The sequence below is a fragment of the Diplotaxodon limnothrissa genome, linkage group LG11 (genome assembly GCF_057381915.1).
Source record: "Diplotaxodon limnothrissa isolate DT_005_m linkage group LG11, D_limnothrissa_male_GT1.1, whole genome shotgun sequence".
NCBI lineage: Eukaryota > Metazoa > Chordata > Actinopteri > Cichliformes > Cichlidae > Diplotaxodon > Diplotaxodon limnothrissa.
This window is the reverse complement of record NC_140606.1, coordinates 39,205,780-39,231,825: the sequence shown is the minus strand read 5'-3', so window position 1 is coordinate 39,231,825 and position 26,046 is coordinate 39,205,780. Positions and strand designations below refer to the sequence as shown.

The 26,046-nt window shown below is 43.8% G+C and overlaps 2 protein-coding genes across 2 annotated transcripts; one reads left to right on the top strand and one right to left on the bottom strand.

Moving 5' to 3' along the window:
- The first annotated feature begins 5,905 nt into the window (after positions 1–5,905).
- Positions 5,906–16,289, top strand: LOC146623599 (uncharacterized). Its single transcript, XM_085364959.1, has 5 exons — positions 5,906–6,037; positions 10,535–10,699; positions 10,777–10,912; positions 13,241–14,383; positions 15,871–16,289. Exons 1-5 carry the CDS (start codon positions 5,906–5,908, stop codon positions 16,287–16,289), a joined length of 1,995 nt encoding a protein of 664 aa, XP_085221085.1.
- A 6,262-nt stretch (positions 16,290–22,551) lies between these two features.
- On the bottom strand, positions 22,552–24,772 carry LOC146623598 (sialic acid-binding Ig-like lectin 15). Its single transcript, XM_085366026.1, has 3 exons — positions 24,685–24,772; positions 23,558–23,947; positions 22,552–23,342 (listed from the first exon to the last, which is right to left on the bottom strand). Exons 1-3 carry the CDS (start codon positions 24,737–24,739, stop codon positions 22,918–22,920), a joined length of 870 nt encoding a protein of 289 aa, XP_085222152.1. The 5' UTR covers positions 24,740–24,772; the 3' UTR covers positions 22,552–22,917.
- Between the last annotated feature and the right edge of the window lie 1,274 nt (positions 24,773–26,046).

Sequence of the window (26,046 nt, the reverse complement as noted above, 5' to 3'; positions counted from 1 at the left end):
ATTTAAAGGTGGAGCATCGTCACATTATCCTGATGTGGTTAGAAAAACAACCAGGAAGCTGCTGCTGAGTCTCAGTGATTTGTTTTTACCTGGATTACTTTCTGTAAAAACTATTTCATGTTGGTGAGTTTAATTGAGATCAAAGATTAAACTCGTCCCATCTCAAAAAGCTCCTCTTTTTCTAAAAAGCCCAAAACTTTAAACAAATATAAAAATAAAAAATGTTCCTGAAACATTTTCTTCACTTTCTAAAAGTTTCTCAGCAACGTACAAAAATCATCTCCAAAAAGCGTCGACTAACATAAAACTTCCAGAGCTTGAATTTATTTTCCTTTTAATAAATGAAATGTTACTAAAACTTAAACTTACTTACTTTGCTTTTTTATTTGCTGAAAATCAGTGAGATAAGAAAAGCTCCTGATTAAAAAGTGACAGGATCAAATATCAGACTCTTTGTTCTAAATATGAAGAAAGAAAAAAACAAACAGAGAAAAAGCTCTCGATGATCGAAGACACAAAATACACAAAACAGATGGAATAAAATGAAGATTACTCACTGAGACGAAGGCGGCCATGCTGCTGCTCTCACAGACCATCCAGCTCTGAGTGATATCATGCAGGGGGCGGGGCCACAGCCACACAATGATGTCATTATTTAAGACTTCCTGCAAACTGTAATCTAGAGGCAGATTACAGATTAGAGGACACACACACACACACACACACACACACACACACACACACACACACACACACACACACACTGTAATCCTCCTTGTTAAATGAAATTATTAATAAAAAGACTAAATTCTTAGTACAAAGACTTCGCCTGCAAAATTATGAACACGGTAACAAATCAGGACAATTTCTTGCTAACCAGTTAAAAATCAATAAAGAAAAAACAACTATATGTGCTGTTAAAGATTTATCTGGGAACACAATATATGATCTTAAAAAAATAAACAACATTTTTAGGGATTTCTATGAAACTTTATATACACCACAAATAAACCCATCTAAAAACGAAATTGATCAATTTCTCGACAACATAACTCTTCCAAAGTTATTAGACACCCAAGCAGTGGCACTGGATTCGCCACTGACGCCAGGTGAACTCCAGGAAGCCTGATAAGTATGCCCAATAATAAGGCTCCAGGTCCAGATTTTTACAAAGAATTCTGGACAACCCTGTATTTCCTTCAAGCTATCGTCCAATAGCCCTTATTAATGTAGACCTTAAAATAATCTGCAAAGCTCTCTCAAAATGTTTTTGAGAGAGCTTTGCAGTTGCATCTTTCTTGGCCTTAAGACAACAATTCTGATGGCTAAAGATCCAAACGGGACACACACACAAAAATAATTTTAATTGTGATACCAAATCCAGATGAAAGTGTTTTTACATGATGTTTAAAAAAATGAAGAAGCTGATCTCTGTTTTCTGAATTTACTCTTTCCTGTTTTAATTCCAGTCAAACTAATTTAAACAGCACAGACGGGACGCGCTGTCCTTTAAACAGGTTACAGGGATCATTTAAATGGACGCTGACTGTAAAACACGGCTCAGAGCGAGCTCAGCCTCATTTGACTTTCAAACTGACTGCAGATGAGATCAGGAAGCAGAGCCTGTAGCAACAACACTGCTCACAGCCACACCACTGTTACACACAGCTGCAAGTGTTGGATAACAAAGAGCTGCATGGAAAACACGTGCAGAGAAACAGGTTTAAATAGGTTAGCTGTGAGCGTCTGTTAGAGGAAAGAAAGGCACAGACGGGTGGACACATTTGTGAGAACAGATAACAGGACAAAATAATACATTTTCTGGATTTTTCTATTCTCATCAGAAAATGTTAAAAAAAGTCACTGATTTTAAAATATGTCCCAGTTCCTCCCAAAGACCTTTGTTTCCCTAAAATAACCTCGTCCATTAATTACTGTTTGACTCGATTATCCCCGCGGGGGGGAGCAAGTCCACAGAAGCGCCTGATGAAGGTGGAGAGGAAGAGCGTTTGGCAGGAGGTGGCCTGCACTCTGATAGCTGAAGCGCTGCGTGTAGAAGCAGAGTTGCTAAAAGAAAGAGCTGAGCACCTTTATTGTTATTTTTAATGGACTCATCACTGTCATCTGGCTGTGTTCCGACTGTCTGTAAACATGCAGTCGTGCAACCTGTTACCAAGAAAAGCAGCCTTGATCGTAACACTCTAGCAAATTACAGGCCGATTTCTAAACTCCCTTCATGTCAAAAGTCTTAGAGAAACTAGTGCTTCAGCAACTACAGACCCACTTAGAGAGAAACGGTATAAGTGATAAACTCCAGTCTGGATTTAGACCGCGTCACAGCACCGAAACTGCCCTACTAAGAGTTTTCAATGACCTTCTCATCGCCGACTCTGGGCGCTCTGCGGTCTCAGTTCTATTGGATTTGACTTCAGCCTTTGACACGGTTGACCATGAAATCCTTTTGGCAAGGTTGGAACAAGTAGTAGGCCTTAAAGGAAATCTCTCATGGTTTAAATCATATTTCTCTGAGAGGTCGTTCTCTGTCATGATGGGAAAATATTCCTCTTCTTCTGCCCCTCTTTGCTGTGGTGTGCCCCAGGGCTCGGTGCTGGGTCCTGTGTTGTTTTCTCTGTACATGCTGCCCTTGGGCTCCATTTTTGAAAAGCATAAAGTCTCTTTTCACTGCTGTGCTGATGATATTCAAATCTACCTCCACCTGACTGGGGATGTTTCATCTTCACTACATCCTCTGTTTGATTGTCTGAGCGATGTCAAAGACTGGTTATCACGTAACTTTCTTACTTTAAATGAAAAGAAGACAGAAATTATCGTTTTTGATAGAAATATGCCTCTGGGACAACTGACCGGCACACTCGGGCCTGTTGCTAACCACCTCACTGATGCTGCTAGGAATCTTGGAGTTTTCATGGATAGCTCCTTCAAACTAGATAAACAGGTTTCTACTGTGGTAAAAACCAGCTTTCACCAACTACGCCTAATTTCTAAGGCTAAACCTTACATACCACACAAAGATCTGGAGAAACTCATTCATGCTTTCATCACTTCAAGACTGGATTATTGTAATTCGCTCTACTCGGGCCTCCAGTCTTCTCTTCTTCAGCGATTGCAGCTGGTCCAAAATGCCGCAGCACGTCTCTTGACCGGCACTAGAAAGTACGACTCCATCACTCCTGTTCTGGCCAACTTACACTGGCTTCCTATTAAATACCGAATTGATTTTAAAATTTTATTGTTTGCTTATAAAATCCTAAACAATATGGCACCTGACTACTGATCTCTGTCTGTAGCCCTCAGAGAGCATTGAGATCATCGGGCCAGCTGCTCTTAGTGCAACCTGGTCTCGGCTGAAGACCAGGGGAGACCGTGCCGTTGCTGCACCCAGGTTATGCAATACTCTTCCTCTTCATGTTCGTGCATCAGATTCCATTCAGTCTTTTAAATCACGCCTAAAAACGTATTTGTTTAACCTGCCATTCAGGGCTAATTAGGGTAATTTACATCTGGCTCTGCATTTAGATTATGTAATTATTTTATATTTTATTTATTTTATTTATATCTGTAATTTATATTTTATATTGTGATTTTTTTTATCTGTATCAGGATTTTACTGGAAAGCACTTTGGTGTACTGCGGTCTTTAAAATGTGCTATATGAATACATTTTGATTGATTGATTATTATCATCAGCTGATCAGAGGAAAGCACGTGTTTAATGTGCACGCCGACTGAAGCCGAGGTCAGTTCGTGGTTGGACGTTTCTGACCACAGGAAATATCATCCAGGTTTAACAGCTGACGGCTTCTCTCCTGTCTGTCCGAACGACCACACCAAGTACAAGATGAGACATTTCAGATGTGACGACAGGATCAAAGATGAATCGAAGCTCTGACAGATCAATTTGGTGCTTTTAGCTGCAGGAGCTCGCACAGTCGCGAGGCCCCAGCCACACCTGCACTGATGTGCATGGCATGCAAATGTCTTCCAAATCACTGCGAGTTTGACTCACAAATGATCGTTTCCATACCTGAAGGACAGGAAAGAAGGTGACTGTGGAAAACTCCCCACAGTCAGCCGCTGACCGCAGACCGGCAGGTAAGACTCGGGTTTCTCCTCAAAGGCACAAATTCTGATTTTGACCCGTTTGCAGCTCGATCGATCACAGAGCCGTTTGTTGTTTCACGCTTCTTCAGATTTGATTGAACATTAGCTCGGCCCGGTTTTCTTTTTCATACATTTGTATTTTGATAAAATGTTTTTGTACTTTTAAAATATTTGACTTTATTGCATGTGATCTATTTTCTGATTTATTATTTAAGCATTAAACGTGTTTGAGTTTGTGTTCGCAGTTTTTCAGTGTTTCCTGATATTTTTCCTTTGTGTCGACAGAAGCTTCATATCAAACGCACACAAAGCCACTTCTGTAATTTGATGATAAACTGAGGTAAATGTGACGTCATATCTCAGATGATTTTGAACTCAAAGTTAAGCAGCAGCAGGACATTAACCTCATGTGATCCTTTGTTTCTTTACGTGTCTTTGTACGTCGCAGGGAGACGTTGGTGTTTTTCCTCCATCATGTATCCTTTGGTCCTCCTGCTGCTGCTGGGAGCGAGGAGCTCAGGTAAACGCGACGATCAGCACACCTGGGCTTCTTTTGGGTCACCTGCAGTTTGGGGTCATAGATGCTACATGTGAAATATTACAGACTGTATGAAGAGTATCACTCCTCCCACCTGCTCACTGCAAAAGAGCTTTAGGATCCAAATTATAATAAGAATTCAAAACTCAAACCGAACATTCATTACTGACATTTAATCTTGACATTATTGTCATTAACCCATCTTTACTAACAAACTGCAGCTTGTTGGAACCCATCATTTTATTCTCCAGTATAATCTGCATGCTTACAGTTTGATCTGAAACACTGATAATCCAACTGTGAACCTGCAGTTCCCCTTCTGTCCACCAGAGGCTTCAGCGTAGATGCCACTGTTAACATGAGCATCAGAAATAAACACGTTTACAGCCCGATGTGAAACATAAGCTCCTTTTCCATTAGTACAGGGGTGGGCAATCCCAGGCCCCGAGGGCCGGGGTCCTGCAGGTTTTAGATCTCACCTTGGGTCAACACACCTGAATCACACACTCAGAAAAATTATGGTTCTTAAATGGTTCTTCAGATGTCTTCATGGTTCTTTAAAGAACCATCATACGTCAAAGAACCTTTTTATTTTGTGGATGGTTCTTCAGCTATTACAAATGGTTCTTTAAAGAACAAAAGGTTCTTCATCCTTAGCAATCTAAGTTTGATGGTGTAAATGGCATAAATATTTATTCACTATAATGAGGCTGTGAATTATACTGTGTGTTTTCTTTGTGTGCATGTGTGTGCGAAGGGGAAGGGCGGGATACCTGGCAATTACCCTTTAAGAGAACATGGTAGGAAACTGAATATTCAAATAAAAATTAGAAATATTTGCAAACAGTAGACACAATACACACATTCAAATACTGTACTTTAGTTTTAAATTTTAATAAAGCATTACTATATTCTACTCCAAGGCATTACTTTTGAGATTATTATATATTTTTGAAAATATAGCATAATGATAATAATAAACTTTACAAACCACCCAGCAGTATGTAAAGTCAAATTATAAAATACAAGTAAATAACAATTGCAGAACAGAATGTCAGTGTAATGGACACAGACTTCGTTTTGACAAAGCGCACTGCTTAGGTAAATGATCTGAGTAGTTGTTCATCACTGAGCAATTTGTTAATATGTGTTTCGAGCCAAATAAATGACAGGGAGAGAGAGAGTGACGTCAGAACAGGTCATACTGTAACCTCCCGGGAGCGGACGGAGGGGGTCAGTCGTTGGGATGCGCATGCGCAGACAGAGTGTGCGAGCGGCGGGCCTTGACCTTTCGGGAAAAAACCTCACGGACGGTGACAGCGAAACGGATAACAGTCTTCAGTACCTGCTGGACTTTGAAGCTGTGGATTTTGGGACTGTTAGAAAAGGTAAAACATTTTCATTAAAACCTTATTACTGTTTTGTTTTTGTTACTCGTCATTGTAGCTTGCTGTTAATGTTGTGCTAACAGTAGCGATTAGCTAGATACGTTAGCCGTTGACGTCAGCGCAATTTAGTATCCAACTGTTTTCCTAACAAAACCACTGTTATAATTAAGTGAAGGTGCTCCCAGCTAATTTGAACCTTTGGCTTCTAAAATATGTGGTTCAATTGCGTGCTGCGTACATAACCTAATGTCAGCTAGACCGAAATTAAAATGTAATATATTGTTAAAGTCACTAAAATGGCGCCTGAAGCCTGTTGTGATGTGAGCTCTGTGTCTGCTCTAGAAACTCTGAAATTCTGTAGATCTGAGCCGTACATTAAATACTCACATGAACCTGTACTTTGAATTCTGTATGAGCTGTATAAAATACAGCTATGCATAAGAGTTTTGAATGAATAATTAGATTAGATAACTCTTTATTGTCTAATCGAATTATATAGAAATGAATAGAAATGTGACATGAGAAGGTGTCTTTGACTGTTCCTGCATAACTTAGTTTCGGACTAGTTGACAAGTTATGCTCCGGTCATTTGATGTTTCCAAGATAGATGTTCTTTTGTAATATAGTTAATTTTTTTGTATATTTCATTTATCCACCATCATACATCATACATTAAGCTAAGAAGAGGTCGTTATACTAACAAGAGGTATCAACGCTGGGCCAAAGTTCAGCACATGGTTAAAGTTTGTAATCCAGCCAGGGTGTAACTATCACTCAGCAGCCAGAGCTGAAGCAGGTAGCATCAACACATAAATCTACTCTACCCGGCTTAAATCACAAGAGCACCTCTGACCAAAAAGCTGTAGATGTTTCTTGTTTGCACAAATTAATCCAGATTCACATTAATTGTGTTCACAGCTCCAACAAAATGAGGAAGAGGAGGGGGAGAAACACAATTAGGTTGAATTACAATTGGATGGAAGGCGAGGACGAGGAGGAAGAGAAGCAGCAGGAGCATCTTTAGGGATCCCTATGATGTCATTGAGGTTTGTTTCATTAATATGGTCCTCTCACAAAGAAAGATGACTTGTTTTAGTTCACGTACTTCCTGTATTAAATAGTGATGTGCAAAATGTTGTGAAAAACCATGGAGCAGGCACGTATAGTGCATCTGCAGGTAAATGAACATCAAATCTCTAAGACAGACTGAAATCTGTATATTTATCACCCTTATGATTAGGGATGGGTATTGATAAGATTTTAACGATTCCGATTCCATTTTCGATTCTGTTTAACGATTCGATTCCTTATCGATTCTCTTATCGATTCTTTTTTTTTAAAAAGGAGAACACTAAAGCCGATTAGCTTAGAACTGTGTTTTATATCTTCTCTTTGAACAAGATAGAAATTTAGGAGTAACATGGCCTTACAAACCCAACAGTGAGATCTTAAGAGATCCAGCCTACGGCTCTTCAATGGGGTGTCACAGGGTCCCCAGGAAAAAAATGTATACCGTATTTTCACGACCATAAGGCGCACTGTGCTAAAAGGCGCAGTCTCAGTTATGTGTGCCCTTACTGTATTTAACACACACATAAGGCGCACTGGACCATAGGGCGCATACAAGTACCGTATGCGTATTTAAAAATAAAGCGGGAGCAAACCTGAGTTCGGTACCTTACTCACATTTTTATTACCAGTAATCGTCATCATCAACAACAACACACAAGCATACAAGTGTGCATATTTAACAATAAAGCAGGAGCAAAACAAAGTTTGGTACTCACATTTTTATCATCAATCAAACCCATCAAAGTCCTCATCCTCTGTGTCTGAATTGAACAGCTGCGCTAAATCTCCATCAAACATGCCAGGTTCACTTTCTTCACCGTCAGAGTCACTTTCCGTGCCGTGCGGCTCCTCGGAAATGATGCCGGCTTTTGCGAAAGCTCGAACAACAGTGCCAGCAGACATGTTAGCCCAAGCATCTACAATCCATTCGCAAATTGTGGCGTAACTCGCCCGGCGCTGCCTTCCACTCTTAGTGAAACTGTGGTCTCCATCGGTCATCCATCGCTCCCAGGCCGCTCGCAGCCTTACTTTGAACGGGCGGTTCACACCGATGTCCAGCGGTTGGAGTTCCTTTGTCAGGCCTCCCGGAATGACAGCAAGCTCACAGTTCCTTTGTTTCATTAGTTTTTTCACATCGGCTGTGAGATGGGCACGCATAGAGTCACAGATTAAGAGCGATGGTGACGCGTGGAAAAAACCACCTGGTCTCCTTACATACACCTCCCTCAGCCACTCTTTCATCATTTCCTCATCCATCCAGCCCTTTTCATTTGCCTTAATGATGATTCCTGCTGGAAACTTCTCTTTAGGCAAAGTCTTTCTCTTAAAAATCACCATAGGCGGCAGTTTCTGTCCATTAGCATGGCAGTCAAGCACAACAGTAAAAGAAGACTTTTCGTGCCCTGTTGTGCGTATCGCTACCGTGCTGGTCCCCTTCTTCTCCACAGTGTGACTCACCGGGATGTCAAAAGTGAGCGGGACCTCGTCCATGTTTGTGATGTGGCTGGGCTGGATGTTTTTGTCGCCGATGTGTTTGCTGCAGTAGGAGCGGAAGATGGCCAGCTTTTCCTTATAATCCGCTGGAAGTTGCTGCGCTACCGTAGTCCTGGTCCGGATGGAAAAATGGCACCGTTTCATAAAAAGTGAAAGTGAAACTGCTTTTAGCCGAATGGTGACCGTCGAAACGCTTCTCCCGCTCGTTCTTTGCTCGATGATCCACCGCTCGAGTCTTTCCTCCAACTCGGGCCACCTCGCCTTATGTCCGCGGAAACTCAGCTGCGTTTTCTTGACCTGCCGGAGCTTGTTTTCCAGCTTCCTCCATTTGCGAACCATCGATTCGTTAATCTTAAATTCTCTCGCCGCTGCTCGATTTCCATGTTCCTCCGCGTAGCTGATGGCCTTCAGTTTAAACTGTGCTTCATAAGCGTGTCTCGTTGCCATTTTCAGGGTTGCGCCCACACTTCACCCTTTAGCGTTCTCATGGTGTTCTCTACTACGTCCTCCTTACAACACACAGGGCGCACTGCGCTATAGGGCGCGCCGTACTTTTTGAAGAAAATCTAAGACTTTTAAGTGCGCCTTATGGTCGTGAAAATACGGTATGTAAAATAATAAAATAAATATTCTCCTGTAGCAATAACAAAGTGTAACATAAATTATTCTGTAGCAATTACACAAGAATATCCAGTAATGTCCTGCCTACAATTAAACACATTCACTTACCAAAGTGAAATCGGGGGCATCTGCTGTGGCAAATGGGTGCAAGCCTTTGACCACAAACTTAGACACTGCTCGGTGACATTCGTCTATCCTGGCCTGAAAGGAGACGCTACCGGTAGACTGCAGCGAGAACTGCCAGCATCTGAGCCAGCCAGACTCTGTCTCTCTCATCATGGTTATCTAAATGCAACGCACAGTAATAGCAGGTTTTGTAATAAGGTAAATCGCGCTAACATAATATGCAATGCTAATTGATTAGTTACCTGCAGTATTAACGGGAGAGGACGTGGAAACGCTACCGCTGCTTCTGGGTTGAGCTTCGCTAGTCCGGAGCGGATCAAAAACACGACATTCGTTGAAAGCAATCGCGTGTTTTTTGAGCAAATGCTTTTGCATATTCGTAGTGTTTCCTCCCTTTGATGAAATCTCTACTTTGCAAGTATTGCACGTTGCCCTGTTGTCATCCTTTCTCATAAAGTGTAACCAAACTTTTGAGCGTTTGTGCCGCTCAGGCGCCGTGTTTCCTACTGGGTAAAAGACGCTACTCAACGTGATGACGTCATTCGGGGCGACTGGAATCGATAAGGGAATCGTTTTTAAAAGTGGCAAACGATTCCAAGGAATTGAAACAGTGGGAACCGGTTCTCAACAAGAACCAGTTTTCGATACCCATCCCTACTTATGATAAAACCCATGTCAGCCATTAGTTTATGGACTTTGTATTTTGAAGCCTCAACATTTGCTTTATTGCTGTTGCTATGTTGGGACCATATTAGGATGAGGGATCAGAATCTGGAGTCATGCACACTATTGTTTCATTTAGTGTGTATCCATAAGATTCGTACAGCAGATCCAAGTTGTGCCTTGAAAACAGGAAAGTCGTCTGCATAGAGGAGAACTATAATAGCAGGCTTGTACAAAGTGAGGCTTTGTGCACTCGTTTTACTTCTGTCACCCTGTTTTGATGCAGATTTCACTTGAAATCAGGCAAGAACTGGACTTATTTTTTATAATGTGTTCTTGTGAATTGATTGTGTATCGCATATGTTTGATTTGACTTTCTGCAAGACAACAGTTGTCCACTGGCCAAAAAAGTTTTCCAAATACCTCCACGTGATCTAGCCTGGATTTAGAAACGAATAACACAAAAAATCTGCTCCTCCTGCTTCAGATGCAATTTGTGTTTCTGTGTTCAGAGGCAGCGGCGAGAGGGGAGACCTCGGCTCATCCAGCTGGAGAGCCTGACCAGGAGGAGTCGAACATTAACTCAGCTCTTCCAGGGCACCCTGCAGACTCGGCTGCTGGCATCGACGAGGGATGACGTGAACGCCAAACTGGAGTCCATCACAGGTCAACTGCAGGTATGCGAGTCAGACCTGCTGAGGAGGGTTTCACTTTTCTCTCTTCTTTATAATTGACTCTTTTCTCTCTCTTTCAGCTCCTTGTCTCAGAGTGGGAGGGATTTGAAGCACAAAGGGAGGAACTTGTCGTTTGGTTGGCTGATATGGATGTCCGCCAGAGTGAGGTTGACCAGCTGACAGGAAACACCAGTGCAAAAACTGAAACAACTGCAGGTGTGGGCTTGTTTTGATCTAACATATATTTGATATGAAACATACGTCACAGACATTATCCTAAACTGGACTAACAAAGGACCATGAGTACAACATGAAACGTACATTACATAGTGTAAGGCTGAAGTTCATTGATCATTTTAATCATAAACTTGTTGTTGAAATATTTTTACTGAACATGCAAACATCTGCTGATGAAAATGTGTTGATTTATTGGTCTGTTATGAAGCTATTTCTATTGTGTTTTATCACTTTCTGATGTTTTATTAATTAAACAATACATGTATTATTTGTTGTGTTATCCGTAGCTATAGTATTTATATATATTTATTTATAGTATAGCAAATATATTTAATTATTACTGTTTAAAACACTAATATGTGACATGTATTAGTAGTGATGTTGTGCTGAGGGTTAAAATGCCTTTTTGTCTTTGGGTATACTACAAAATGACAATAAACCATTAATATATGTCTATGCTGTGCTCGTATTTATTTTACCCTACTCAAATTCAATTTATGATACATTTTATTTTGAAAGATTTAAAATGGTTTTTTAAAGAACCATTTGAAGAACCATTTTTAAAAAGGTTCTTTAAAATGGTTCTTTTAAAGAACCATTTGAAGAACCATTTTTAAAAAGGTTCTTTGAAAAACCATTAAAGGTGCCCCAAAGAACCATTTCTTGATGGTTCTTTGGGGCACCTTTAATGGTTCTTCAATGAACCACTGAAAGAAATGGTTCTTCAAAGAACCATTGTTTGAAAGGTTCTTTGTGGCACCAAAAAAGGTTCTTCTATGGCATCAGTCTAAAGAACCACTTTTGGTTCCAGTTGGCACCTTTATTTTTCTGAGTGCATGATTAGTTCACTACCAGCCTCTGGAGAACTGAAGACATGTTGAGGAGCTAATTTAGCCGTTTAAATCAGCTGTGTTGGTTCATGGACACATCTAAAACCTGCAGGGACACCGGCCCTCGGGGCCTGGAGTTGCCCACCCCTGCATTAGTACCTCCTCGGATCCACTCGCCCCGGTTTCCAGGGTTTCCCATTAGGTCATAGTACCCGGTACTATTTCAGCACCTGCTCAGCCGGGGCTCCAAGCCATCCAAACACGCACTAAAATGTGACGTCGTCAGACTGCACGCCACCGATTGGCTGGTCGGTAGCATCTCGTTCACCAAAATCAAAACCGCCATTTATGAAACTCGGGAACGAAGGAAATGGCTAACAAACAACGAGTGTGAGGAAAGCCACAGACCGAGCGGCGGGCTTACGTTCGCTTCGACCTCCACCTTTGCTGTAGTGTTTGTGTCACATAATAATGACGTCGCAGACATGTTTCTATGACGACAAGCATGTACACACGGTCGTGGTGGGTTGCAAAGGAAAAGCAGTCAACCCGGGCAGATAAAGGGGAAAAGGGCTGCAGATGCTGCGTCTTCATAACAACAGAGGGGGGGCTTTTCTATTCCTGCTCAGCTGATCGAGTGTACCTGAGTTTCTGTGCTCGGCTTAAACGTGTCGCTCGAGCTTCAACACGGCTTAAAAGCAGGGTGTCAGTGTAACGTCATCCCTGTTAGCCTTCAGCTTTTCTGCTCTTTGGTCTTTATGAAAATAAACAGAAGCTCCACCCACCTGCTCTCAAACCAGCCAATGAAGTGAAGGGCTCTGTTTCAGGGGCATGGACACTTCCTCTGAGGCGGCGATGGGTGTGTTCAGTCTGTAGTCTGCTTGTTGCTATAGAAATGATCACCTGACTGAAGTTTTCAAGCTTAGCTGCTGTTCAATATGATAATCAGCTGTGGTTTAAAAACAAAAATGGTGATGGCCATCTTTAATATACAGTCTGCAATCTGTGATCTTTTGTCCGTGTTTTTACATGTTCTTGATGCCATTTACATTTACCCACTCGATCACCTGCACAGTTTATTCTGTGAGTCAGTGAGACCTGCTGTGATGCATGGACACAAACGTCGTAGCACGATGACAAAGACACGGGCTCGATGTTCATGAGCGGGAAGGACAGGATCAGAAATGAGTCAGAGGGACGAGGTGGTTTGAGGGTGGAGGATAAAGATGGAGCTGCAGGCAGGAGGAAAGAGGTGATGCAGAGGGTTGGTGTGACAGAGGAGGATGCTGGGATAGATCAAGCCAAATTTAAATCAGGCAGGGTTTTTGATTTTCAGAATATTTCTGCTGAATCATCCAGAATTCTCTTTTTATTTGGAATAATTTTCACCAGAATTCCTGAAAATGTGGTAGAAAGGAAGGACAAAGACGGTTCTGTTTCTTCCTCATTAAACAGCTGCTGTGTTTTCTTTCACCAGAGTCCACGGGCCCTGTGCCTTACGACACCGTTGGCCAAAACTTTATCGTTGTGTTTCCGGAGAACATCGCCAGCTACTACCCCAGCCCGCCCACAAACATGGTCATAATCACTGCTTTGAGAAACGGGACAACAGTCCGAGTTCAAGAGTACGACAAGTCTGAGCCACGGGTCCTGGACGCTGGAGATGTTTGGAATTTCACCGTGAATGCAAAGCTGGAACTCGGGAAGCAAAACATCTCCAACAAAACTCTGACCATTGACAGCAACAAAGATATCACCGTTCAAGCCATCAGCCGTAAAGAAGACAGTCTGCAGACTGCTGTCGTCATACCTACAGACAAACTCGGCACAACGTACCTCATCCCACCAATACCCACAATTCCCGGCACAAACAATTATCAGGACTTAGTTGTGCAGACGGTGACGGAGCGAGGCCCGTTCAGAATCATCATCGTCAACGGTGTTCAGCAGCAAAACAACGTGAACGTCGGAGGATTAAAGACGCAAGTTTCCCTCCAGTCAGGCCAGGTTGCTCAGATCTGGTTGAATGAGAGTGCAGGGTTTAAAAACGTGACAGCTGAAAAGCCAGTGGCCGTCCTCTTTGGCCACCCCTGCGCCGTCCAGCGCTACTGCAGCTGCGGGCTGCTGTACACCATTCTGCCGCCAGCCCCAGGCAGGACGCTGAAGTACTTAGTTCCTCCATTTCTGGCCCAGGGAGAGACGATGGTACTTTTGGCACAGAACGATTCCACCAGCGTCACGCCCTACGCCTCAAGCTCACCGACGTATGATGTAGCCGGCACAGCCATCCTCTACCGGCCGGGATTACTTCTCCCTCTGATCCCAACAGCAAACTTTGCCTGCTGCTTTGTGGTCACAGCATTATCCACGATCTCCAAGAACTACGCCGTGATCGTGGTCAGCAGTAACGTCACCGACGGGGTTCGTGTTGGAAATAACCACATATCAAGTGCAGACTGGACGAAACTGGAGGGGACTGATTACAGCTCGATACAAGTTCCTCTGAGTTTGGGTGAAACTGTCATCTGGCACACTTCCTCCAAAATGGCCGTCTACTTTAGCGGGAACAATGGAAGCACTTTGTTTGGGAACCAGGCACCTGTCGTCAGTTCAAGCCCAGGTGAGGAACTGCTGCTGATTTCCACAGTTAGTGATAATATCCACTGTGTGCAGGACACGTCATATGTACCCGTGCATCTAAAACAACAAAGATCATGAAAAAAGTTTGGTTTGTAATTTAATGCAGACTTTTTATTGTGATGCTTACGTCATTAAAATCAGACGAGATCAGTCGCAGGACTCTCAGTACAGAAACGTCCAGCCTCTGAAGCGTGCTCACCTGAGCGCTCAGCTTGTCCTGCTGAGGTCTCACTGAAGCACAGCTGCTTACAGGCCTTCAGCTTGGATTGGTGTGTCAGATGTTTGGCCTCTCCCACTGATTTGGGGTGTCAGGTCAGGTGAGCTGTGGGCGGGTGCTAAGTCCTTAAAGTTCGTCAGCAGATGGCACACGGCCCCGAATCATCACCGACCGCAGACTCAAGCATCTAAGTGTCTGCTCGTCAAGAGTCCGGGAGCCTGATGCTGCCTTTCATTTCCAAGAGAACTTGGACAGAGCAACAGTCCCGTTCTTTCCCTCTTTAGTCCAGATAAGATGTCTCTGATGCTGTCGTGGGTTCAGGAGTGCTTTGATAGTAGGAGCGTGAGGTGGCTCCTGATGCTTGGACACCAGCCTCGGTGCACTCCACAGGAAGATCTCCCACGTTTTGTAGAGCTGCAGGCGTCATTCCCGTTTACCTTCCATTAATATGCTGCACTGTCAGTACAGCCAGCCTGACTCCACCCTCCCCGTGGAGCCTGTCGGCGATCTTCGTCTGGACAGGAGTGTTCCTCACGGTTGTGAGGCCTGAACTAGAAGGATAAATGGTGAAAATGGCCTGCATTTGTAAAGCGCTTTACTAGTCCCTAAGGACCCCAAAGCACTTTACACAATCATCCACACATTCACACACTGGTGATGGCAGCTACATTGTAGCCACAGCCGCCCTGGGGCGCACTGACAGAGGCGAGGCTGCCGGACACTGGCGCCACCGGGCCCTCTGACCACCACCAGTAGGCAACGGGTGAAGTGTCTTGCTCAAGGACACAACGACCGAGACTGTCCGAGCCGGGCTCGAACCGGCAACCTTCCAAACTGCCAACTCTTGAGCCACGATCGCCGCTGCAGCTCACACATGTGAGCCATGATCAGCAAAATAAAGCAGAAATAAATAAAGAATCCAGAAATGTTTACCTTTGAAGCTAAACTTTGATTTATATAAGTGGGAAAAATGGGACTCAAGAATGGAAACACAAACGTCAGACGCACAGAGCAGTGATGGAGCTGCGATAACAACAACAACTGAAATACAAACTAGAACAGATTTAAAGAAAGAACCCGATGAGAGCAAACAGGAGCCCAGGGAAAAAGCAAGCGTCGACTCTTTAGCTGCTTCCTTCCAATAAATGTGAACGACTGCACCCTAAACTTTACGCCTCGGACGTTTGCTTTAATGTTTAGTCTTGTGAAACCTCTGATTTCAGCCTTTTCTTCTTCTTCTTCCCGAACAGATTTCAGGGGCTGCGCCGTGACCCCCGAGGTTCTAGACTTGGAAGAACAACCCAGCGACTGGCGTAAATCTTTTAAAACCTGCGCTGATCGCAAACTAGAGCTGCTCTGCCTGTCAAGCGCCGACCTCCAGAAACAGATCTATGGCAAACTTTACCAGAACAGGTCTTTAACTAACAACACTGTACAAGAGGTGTGGATCGGCATGCGGCGCAGCTCGCTGAACGGGGAGTGGTTCTGGGTGAACGGGGACAGCGTCAACAGCACCACCTGGGGTGACGGCGAGCCCGGTGGGGTGGAGGAAGGCCAGTGCACCATCATGAGTCTGGGAAACGGCACGGGCTTTGAGTGGAGCGACGACGACTGCTGCATGGATGCTCATTATATCTGCTACAAGGAGCCGGAGCTCTTCCCCATATAGGACAGGAGCTCTGCAGCTCTGCACTGTCGTTAGTTTCACTACACATCCTGTTCACGTATAAGCATGCTGTAGCTGCCAGTCACATTTTATGGCTCTGTAGAAGAAAAACATGTACTCTAGTTTAGTCTGAGGGTCTCACGCTCTGCTTGGTGAGACACCTGAACAGCAACCAGCAGCATCTTAGTCCTGAAAACCGAAGCAAATGTGTAACTAAGCATTTAAGAAAGTTTCACTTTGCAGAGGATGTTCCTGCTGATCTGACTGGGAAATGTTACGATCGTTGGGAACCAGTATGCAGCATCACTGGTTTCCTGTTTGATTGTAATCTGAGGAGAGTGAGCTGTTATTTGTCACTATTTAAAGTGTTTGAGCTTCGTGTGTTTGTAATAATCGGCTCTGCAGAAGCTTCAGCAGAGTGATGCTAACTCGTATTTACTGTTTGCTCTTAGATTACGGTTTCTGGGATAAACGATCAGCTGCTGATAGAATACTTTTCTATAATAACTGAAGATGTAAATTCAAGTGTGATTTTATTCTTTAAGGAGTCCTAAACCGAGCTGAATGTAAGTTTACAGGTAACCTCGTCATCCTGATGCTTTATATTATTTACCGGTTTGAAGTCAGCAGAGTTTGCATGTTGAACTGTTGAATCTGCAGTCTGATTGGTCAGAATCATCTATGCACCAGTTTTATTGTAAAAATGATTATTCCAGTCAATCATGGACTCAGTGACACATCAATAAATCTGTTTTGCTGTGACAAACTGGACGCTGGTGTCTTTTATTTGTTCCCAGTACAGAAACGTCCAAAACGATTCACATCTTTACACCTTTAAACTCTAAATGTTCTTTATTGTCAGGCTAACAATTTAAAGACTTCAGTAACTTTACTGTTAAATGGATTTAATGTCCAACAACAACATTAATGAGCAAATTTCAACAAATATTAAGTTTGCAGATGATGTGCATCTTTATTCATCAGTTGTTTCAGACTTTATTTCCTCAAGTTTCCTGTAAAAACCTGAAATCATTTGGTAATTAAAGGCAAGGCAAGTTTATTTGTATAGCACAATTCAACAACAAGGTGATTCAAAGTGCTTTACAGAGACATTAGAAACAAGAACAAATAAAAAGCATGATTTACAATTGATTAAAACAAGCAAATAAACTAACTAATTAACAAACAAACAAACAACAGTATATAAAATCAAAACAGATAAAATCAGTAGTTAAATGTAAGTTTTGAAATTTAAGCTTAAAGTGTGGATTTGGTGCTTTATTCAAATGCAGCTGAGAACAGGTGAGTCTTCAACCTGGATTTAAATAAACTGAGTGTTTCAGCTGATCTGAGGCTTTCTGGGAGTTTGTTCCAGATATAAGGAGCATAAAAGCTGAATGCAGCTTCTCCGTGTCTGGTTCTGACTCTGGGAACTGATAAAAGACCGGATCCAGATGACCTGAGGGATCTGGAAGGTTCATACTGGGTCAGGAGGTCACTGATGTATTTTGGTCCTAAACCATTCAGAGCTTTATAGACCAGCATCAGAACTTTAAAGTCTATCCTCTGACGGACAGGCAGCCAGTGTAAGGACCTCAGAGCTGGACTGATGTGGTCCACTTTTTTGGTCTTAGTGAGGACTCGAGCAGCAGAGTTCTGAATGAGCTGTAGTTGTCTGACTGATTTTTTAGGTAGACCTGTAAAGATGCTGTTACAGTAATCAAGCCTACTAAAGATGAATGCATGGACTAGTTTTTCCAGGTCCTGTTGAGACATCAGATCTTTTATCCTTGAAATATTCTTGAGGTGATAGTAAGCTGACTTTGTTATTGTCTTAATGTGTTTTTCTAAGTTTAGGTCTGCATCCATCACTACACCCAAATTTCTCGCCTGGTTTGTGGTTTTTAGATGTATAGATTGAAGTTCTTTACCTCAGTTTTGTTTTTGTTTAGCTGGAGAAAATTGTGGCACAACCAGTCATTGATTTCCTCAATGCATTTACCAAGAGCCTGTACAGGGCCTCGGTCTCCTGGTGACATTGTGATATATATTTGTGTGTCATCTGCATAGCTGTGATAGTTTATTTTGTTGTTCTTTATAATCTGTGCCAGTGGGAGCATGTAGATGTTAAACAGAAGGGGTCCCAAGATGGAACCTTGGGGAACTCCACATGTGATACTTGTCTGCTCAGATGTGAAGTTACCTATTGATACAAAGTATTTCCTGTTTTCTACGTATGTTTTGAACCAGTTTAGTACAGTTCCTGAAAGACCTGTCCAGTTCTCCAGTCGTTTGAGTAATATGTTGTGGTCAACTGTATCAAATGCTGCACTGAGATCCAGTAAAACTAGGACTGACATTTTTCCACTGTCTGTATTCAGACATATGTCATTAAACACTTTGGTCAGAGCAGTTTCAGTGCTGTGGTTCTGTCTAAAACCTGACTGGAAGGCATCATAGCAGTTATTCTGTGTTAAGAAGTAACTGAGCTGTTGAGAAACTGCTTTTTCAATGATCTTACTTAAAAACGGGAGATTTGAGATCGGCCTGTAGTTGTTCATTTGTGTCTTGTCAAGATTGTCCTTTTTCAGTATAGGTTTGATTACAGCAGTTTTTAGTGATTCTGGAAACACACCTGATAATAAAGAAAAGTTGACGATCTGTAACAGGTCTGACTCTAAAGTCTTTGAGACCTTTTTGAAAAAACTTGTTGGCAGGACATCTAAACAGCAGGAGGAGGAGTTCAGTTGACCTAAGATGTCCTCCAGGTCTTTGCTGTTAATCGGGTGAAACTGTTTCATGGTGTTTAAACAGTTTTTTGGTGGACACAGTACATATCCTGGATCTGCTGTTGATGTACCAATTGCTTGTCTAATTTTTTGGATTTTTTCAGTGAAGAATTTGGCAAAGTCATTGCAGGCCATGGTCGAATGAAGTTCAGCTGCCACTGACACAGGAGGGTTTGTTAGCCTGTCAACTGTAGAAAATAAGACCCGAGCATTATGGCTGTTTTTAGTGATGATGTCAGAGAAGTAGGACCTTCTTGCATTCCTCAGTTGTAAATTATAATTGTGAAGTTTCTCTTTATAGATGTCATAATGAACCTGGAGGTTTGTTTTTCTCCATCTGCGCTCAGCTTTCCTACACTCTCTTTTTTCATTTTTCACCAGTGTGGAGTTTCTCCATGGAGACTTTTTCCTTCCAGAGATAACCTTCACCTTAATGGGAGCAATAGTGTCCATTACATTTAACATGTTAGCATTGAAGCTATTGACGAGCTCATTGACTGACCCTCTGGACAGGTCAGGTGTTAATGGGAAGACCTGGTTAAAAATTGCACTATTGTGTTCAGTTATACACCGTTTTGTGATCACTGTTGTTGATATATTTGTGTGGGCTGAGATTTTACTTTCAAAGAAAACACAGTAATGATCAGACAGGCCCACATCAGACACAGTAACCTTTGAAATGCTCAGGCCTTTGGAGATCAGTAGGTCAAGAGTGTGTCCTCTATTATGTGTGGCCTCTGTTACATGCTGAGTCAGCCCAAAGTTGCCCAGAGTGTTACTCAGGTCTTTAGTCCCTTTGTCCTGAGGGTTGTCCACATGAATGTTAAAATCCCCAGCAATAATTACACAGTCAAAATCAACACAGATCACAGACAGCAGTTCACTGAGGTCATTAAAAAAGTCTGTGCAGTATTTGGGAGGCCTGTAAACATTAAGAAACACAACTTTGGATGGGGCCTTCAGCTGTAAAGCCACATATTCAAAAGACTGAAAACTTCCAGGAGATAGCTGCTTACATTGAAATGATTCATTAAATAAGACAGCAACCCCTCCTCCTCTCCTGCTCGCCCTGGCCTCACTGATAAAACTGTAGTTAGGAGGGGTCGTCTCGATGAGAACAGCTCCACTGTTACTTTGGTCCAACCAAGTTTCAGTTAAAAACATAAAATCAAGGCTGTGCTCAGTGATTAAATCATTAATTAAAAATGTTTTCCCAGCTAGAGATCTAATGTTTAATAAAGCCAACTTAAGTGTTTTAGAGGTATTACTTGTCCCCTCGTGTTTGGGAGCAGTCTGTGGCACACAAGGTATGTTTACTATGTTTAAAGATCTTTTAGAGTGCAGCTCTCTGTGTTTTGACCAGGCCACATGTCTCCTGTCACCTAAAAGTACAGAGATTTTAAAACCTTCTAGTAAACAGGGTCCCAGCTTCTCCTGGGAAAAGTCACCACTGCCATAATCCTCACAGCCCGGACCCTCCACACATCACACATCAGACTGCGGAGACAGGGCATGAAGAGGAACTAAGGGGGGGCGAGGCTGGGCAATGTGACTTCGATTGCTCTGTTGAGGGTGGGGCTCGATGGCGAACCTTTGGCCGCTCTGGTGGGGGGTTTATGGGGGACAAAAAGGGATTGGGCCGGGGGGTAGATCTGAGCCCAGCATTGACCCGCTCCATCATCTCCTCAGTGAATTTCAGGTGTGGGGAGGAGGGAGAAAGGGAGGGGGAGGAGGGTGATGGCCTGTCAGGGGTTTGGGGGACTGGGGAAGGTCGTGGTCCCTGGTCCTGGTCGTTGGTGTTGTTGAGAGAGTTGGAGGCAAATAGGGACCCCTCTTCTTGCCTTAGATGTCTCTCCTTTCTGAGGCTCTTCCTCAGATGCCATGGATGTCTCTCCTTTCTGAGGCTCTTCCCGGGTGGGGGCAAATGGAGCTCCTCCTCAAGGTTTCTGCTGGGCTTTGTCTGTTCTTGGAGTACTGTTTGTTCCTCTTTATGAGATAACTCCTCGTTTATCTCAGCCTTGGCACCAAGCACAGATGGATGACGTATGGAATAAAACAAGTTGGAGGTGAACAGTTTCACCCCTGACTTGTTAAAATTAAATCCATTTGCTTTGAACAGATGCCTGCGTTCCCAAAAAATATTAAAGTTGTCGATAAAATGCACTGAGTGGTCAGCACATGCTGATATAAGCCATTTATTCAGTGTAAACAACCTGCTGAATCTCTCGTCTCCTCCTCTGACCGGCGGTACAGGTCCACTGATGAATACAGCTGCATTCAGAGAGTTTACAGTATTTAATAATCCAGTAAAGTCCCGTTTCAGAACCTCCGACTGTTGTTTGGACACATCGTTTGACCCTGTATGCAGAACAATGTTTGTCACAGTTGGATATTCATCTGCAATTTGAAGAATTCTCTCCTTCAGGTTGTTGACCATATCCTTAGGAAAGCAGAGGACTTTAGTGTTCTTACCGCACATCCTTTGTACATCCTTTACGGCAGAGTCACCCACAATCAGAGTTTCAGGCCTAGCCTTTAGCTTTCCCTGTGGCCTTTCACTTTTCAACAGATTTTCAGACCTTACTTCGCTGCTTTTAGATGGATGGTTGTCCGATATAGATCCAGGGTCCTTTGATAGTGGAGCAAATCTGTTCTGCAGTTTCACATTCAGTTGTTTTGGAGGTTTGTTGTTAACCTTCCTATTCACGGTTGTCCAGTCCTGTTTCCTCTCGTATACAGGGGTAGAAGAGCTTCTCTGTCTCGTAGGAAGTGAAGGCCAGTCGGTTTCAGAGATTTCAGCTCGCTGTGCCCTGCCTGTGATACGTCCTCCCCCTTCCAGGAGACATGATTTATGTCTTGGTTTTGCACCAAGACAGTCCAAGGGGGGATTATCACTTGAGGATTTATAATAATGCACAGAGTCTACTTTCTTGGTCATGTTATCTGTGCTCCTTAGCTGTGTACTAGCTTGCTCATCGCCATTGTTTTGAATCAAAGGCAAGGTTGTTTCATTTCCACACAGTCCATTTACCTCCACGTTTACTTCTAAGCGATGAATTTTTGTCTCCAGTACTGCAATCTTCTGCAGGAGGCTGTGGTAGTCATCTGTGGAGAGGGAAGGCATCTTGTTGCTAGTTAGCCTAGCGGTTAGCACCTTTCCAGGCTATTGAGGCTGCTCGGTGCCCAGACGCTGTAATCAGGCTTCAGCTGTGTCTAGGCCACAGACACACGGAGTGCTGAGGACAAGGTAACCATAAAATGTTGCTGTTTCTGTTAAGAACACTCTAGTCCTAATGATCTACAAGTGTCCAGAAGTTATCGCAGGTAAGCTCATACGGAAAAAAGGGACAAAATCAGCATAAAAATCAATAAAAATCAATATAAGAAGCAAAGCATTCAAGAGCAAAGAGATGAAGCGTCCACGTCCAAAGCAAAAACAAAGCAAACAATTCTCATTCTACTTAATTCTAGTGGGTTTTATTGCTTAAATAAAGAAACTTTCAGTAAATGCACATCAAATGTGGCTAATGATGAGCAAATAAATCTCTCAGCCGCCACTTTTTTAGGCACACCCATTTTTGCTCCATGGCACAGATCTGTAAGGCGCTTATGATCCGTGATGATGTGAAGCTGAGGACTCCTCAGCGTCATGTTCACCCAATCAGCTCGAAGCAGGAATCATACACAGATCTTTTTACGTTTATGACCTCAGCAGCGAGGCATGCATTTGTCTCATCAGCATGAAGACATGTTTATGTTTACTGTTTGATCAGCTTCTAGATCATACTGTTCTAACTCAATGATTACATATATTTTTACCATGATTATATGACTGGCATCAGTCATTTCCTCCAGCAGCTGAGCCCCTGCAGAGCTCCGCCCTGCACCATCCACACCCCCATCCCCACCAGCAGGAGGACTTTTGCCCCCAGAGACACTGACAGGAGGAGCAGGAGAGGAGGTGAAGCCCCGGCCAGAGAGAGAGGGGGCTGGGGGGGCAGGACATACAGGGTGGCCTGCTCTTTACCCAGTGGGTTGGAGGCGCTGCAGGTGTACTGTTGGCCTGGCTCCACGTCTCTCAGCTGGCTGACGGTGTGGTAGTGGCCGGTGGAGCCCTGAGCCAGCGGCCTGAGCAGAGAGCCCTCCAGCAGGTCGTCCGGGCCGAGCCACTGGACGTCCGGCAGCGGGGAGCCCTGGACCCGACACAGCGCTCTGTACCCGGACTGCTCAGTGCCCTCCACCGACAGGCCCAGGATCTTTGGAGGAGCTGGAGGAGGAGGAAGAGGAGTCAGATGCTGTGGAAGCCTTCATGCATCTTAATCCTACTAGATTAAAGGTTCTAGCTGCGAGCTAACTGTTGTAATAGAAAATCCACCCTTAAAATCAGCTGACTGTGTTTCACAAAGCTTCAGTACACCAAGCTGAAGAACAAGTGCTGGACTGTTTCTGGGTCAGCTGTGGGCAGAGTGATTTGGGCGGTACCTTCCACTCTCAGTCTGGTCCCCATCTTGTCCTCGAAGCTGATGTGTTCTCGTCCTTGAACCTCCACTCGGCAGTAGTAGCGTCCATTATCCTGCAGGATGGTGTTACTGATGCGCAGCGACAGGTCGTGCTCCCGCGGGTTTCCCTCCAGCCGATAGCGCTGGTCCTGCTTCGGCCCCGGCTCACAGGTGGGGGCTCCGGACCGGCTGGTGCAGCGGTACAGGACGGTGGCTCCCTGCCCGTGGCCCAGACGCCACACGACCTGCAGGGAGGAATGCTGGGAGTGCTGCGGATGGCCGAAGGTGCACGGCAGCACCACCGGGTAGCCCTCGATGCCTCGTACCTCCGGCTGAACCTTCACAAACCAGCCGTCTTCTGCAGAGCTGAGGGCTGATGGGAAAAAACAGTAGTTCAAGTAAAAATCTGTTATAAGTAGCAGAATGTTGCTGTTGTTGCTGGACAACCACAGAAGAAGCTTAAACTTCATTGTTTGCTGACGTCACCTGAGAGGCTAAGTGCAGCTGTTATGCAGCCACCTACCACTAGCTGGTGCTGTAGCTGCAGCAGGGTATCAGTGCTCAGTGAGCTGTTGGAGTCCCTGAACTCTGTAATGCTGTTAGCAAAATGACCAACAGCACAATGATTCATGGCGACTGGCTATGAGTGTGCAGAGTCGTGACCACGCCCACTCACCGTCTGGAAACAAGGATACAAAAGCTCCCTGCAGCTTTTCCTTAAACCTGAACCACTGAATCATTGTGCTTTACCTCCTTTGTCACAATAATCTAACATCATTATTTTACTTAAGACCTGAAAACAAAAACCGTCAGATGACTCACAGACCTGTAATCAGACCTCTTAGAACCGGAGCAGTCGCCCCCTGGTGGTCATTACAAATACAAGTTTGGGTTTGTGAAGCACTGATGTGATTCAGAGACACAACAGACGCACAAATGGCAAATAAAGCACACTTATTATACATTTGGCTCATTTTTAAGCTTCTCATCACTTTTCTAAAGTTCTGCCGTTTCTCTGAAAGAATCTGTGAGGATGCTTCTGTCTGTATTAAAGCACAGAAATGACATCACATCCTGGCACATTAAGACAACGTGCGTAAATCAGCTCACCTCGTGTGACGGACAGCAGCAGGGTCAGAGTGCTGCAGAGCAGCCGGGCGTCCATGATCCGACCAGATAAGACAAAGAAACAGGACGGCTGTGTGAGTGCGTGTGTGTGTGTGTGTGTGTGTGAGTGTGAGTGTGTGTGTGTGTGTGTGTGTGTGTGTGTGTGTGTGTGTGTGTGTGAGTGTGTGTGTGTGTGTGTGTGTGTGTGTGAGTGAGTGTGTGTGTGTGAGTGTGTGTGTGTGTGTGTGTGAGTGTGTGTGTGTGAGTCTGTGTCTGTGTGAGTGTGTGTGAGTCAGTCCCTCCCAGGACGTCGCTCATGATTTTCCGTTTCTCTATTTATACCCCGTCAAGCTTCCATGTGATCTGAACTTTGCTGTGTTTGCACGACTGAAACCGTGAAGAGGAACTCAGGTCTGAGCTGCAGAAATAAAATCAGCTCAACACGTTTGGATGAAAGTATTCACACCGTGTACTCGTGAACAAGTACAATAGTGTAGAAATACTCCAAGAAATACACGAGTAACATACTGAACGTGCGCATGTCATCCCTGCACTCTGCAGTCTCACAATGTTGTATTATTTTATGTTTCTTTCCTTTCTTAGTGAAATTTTAGATTATTTTAACTACTGTTTTATTTTTAATATTTTATGTACTGAACTGGATCCTGTGTTCTGTCCTCAGGATTCTACATCCTGATTGTAAGTAAAGATAAAACGGTTAATAGTAAAATATTACAGTTTGTATTTTAGATCAAATCGATAAAGAGAACGTGCTGAAAAGCTGACGAGTGGACGGGTGAGGTCAACAGTCAGCAGGTTAGAAGCATTGTTTGTTTGAAATTAAAGTCCTCAAATGTTGACTGATTACATTTCTGCCACCTGGGGGCAGTGTGCTCCCCCTGCATGCGGGGCCTCCCTGCTGCTGTGGAGTCGGGGCGGTCTGCCTTCCCCCACCGCAGGGAAAAGGGTAACACCACCTGGGTCTGGGTGCAGTTCTCCCCTCCAGGGGCAAGGGTACCTAGACCCGGTTTGTAGAGTACGCTTGGGGAGTGTGATCGTGTGTACAGCGTCTCTTTATGTCTGTCATGGTCCTGGGTCGGTGACCCAGCGCTTTTAGTTTGTTATCATTTTCTAGATGATGATTGTTTAAGTTCTATGTGTTATATTCAGTCTGCCTCTGAGTCCGCGTCTGTATCTGTCTGTCTATGGTGTCTCCCCATCTGTTTGTGAATCTGTCTGTTTAGTTCAATGTCTTGTCTGGTTCCATGTGTCTGAGTTTCCTGTCTTATTGTGAAGGTCCGTGTCGTATGTGAGTGTGATCAGTTTACGTTTCCCCTGTCCCGTCAGCTCTGATTCCTCCCAGCT

Bases quoted from the DNA above. Each gene is read 5' to 3' on its own strand.
- LOC146623599 (XM_085364959.1), top strand. From the start codon at position 5,906: ATGCGCATGCGCAGACAGAGTGTGCGAGCGGCGGGCCTTGACCTTTCG. The intron at 10,913-13,240 runs GTGTGGGCTTGT...TTCTTTCACCAG, and splicing joins AAAAACTGAAACAACTGCAG to AGTCCACGGGCCCTGTGCCT. The intron at 14,384-15,870 runs GTGAGGAACTGC...CTTCCCGAACAG, and splicing joins TGTCGTCAGTTCAAGCCCAG to ATTTCAGGGGCTGCGCCGTG.
- LOC146623598 (XM_085366026.1), bottom strand. From the start codon at position 24,739: ATGGACGCCCGGCTGCTCTGCAGCACTCTGACCCTGCTGCTGTCCGTC. The intron at 23,948-24,684 runs GTGAGCTGATTT...TTTTCCCATCAG, and splicing joins GCTGCTGTCCGTCACACGAG to CCCTCAGCTCTGCAGAAGAC. The intron at 23,343-23,557 runs GTACCGCCCAAA...CTCCTCCTCCAG, and splicing joins GACCAGACTGAGAGTGGAAG to CTCCTCCAAAGATCCTGGGC.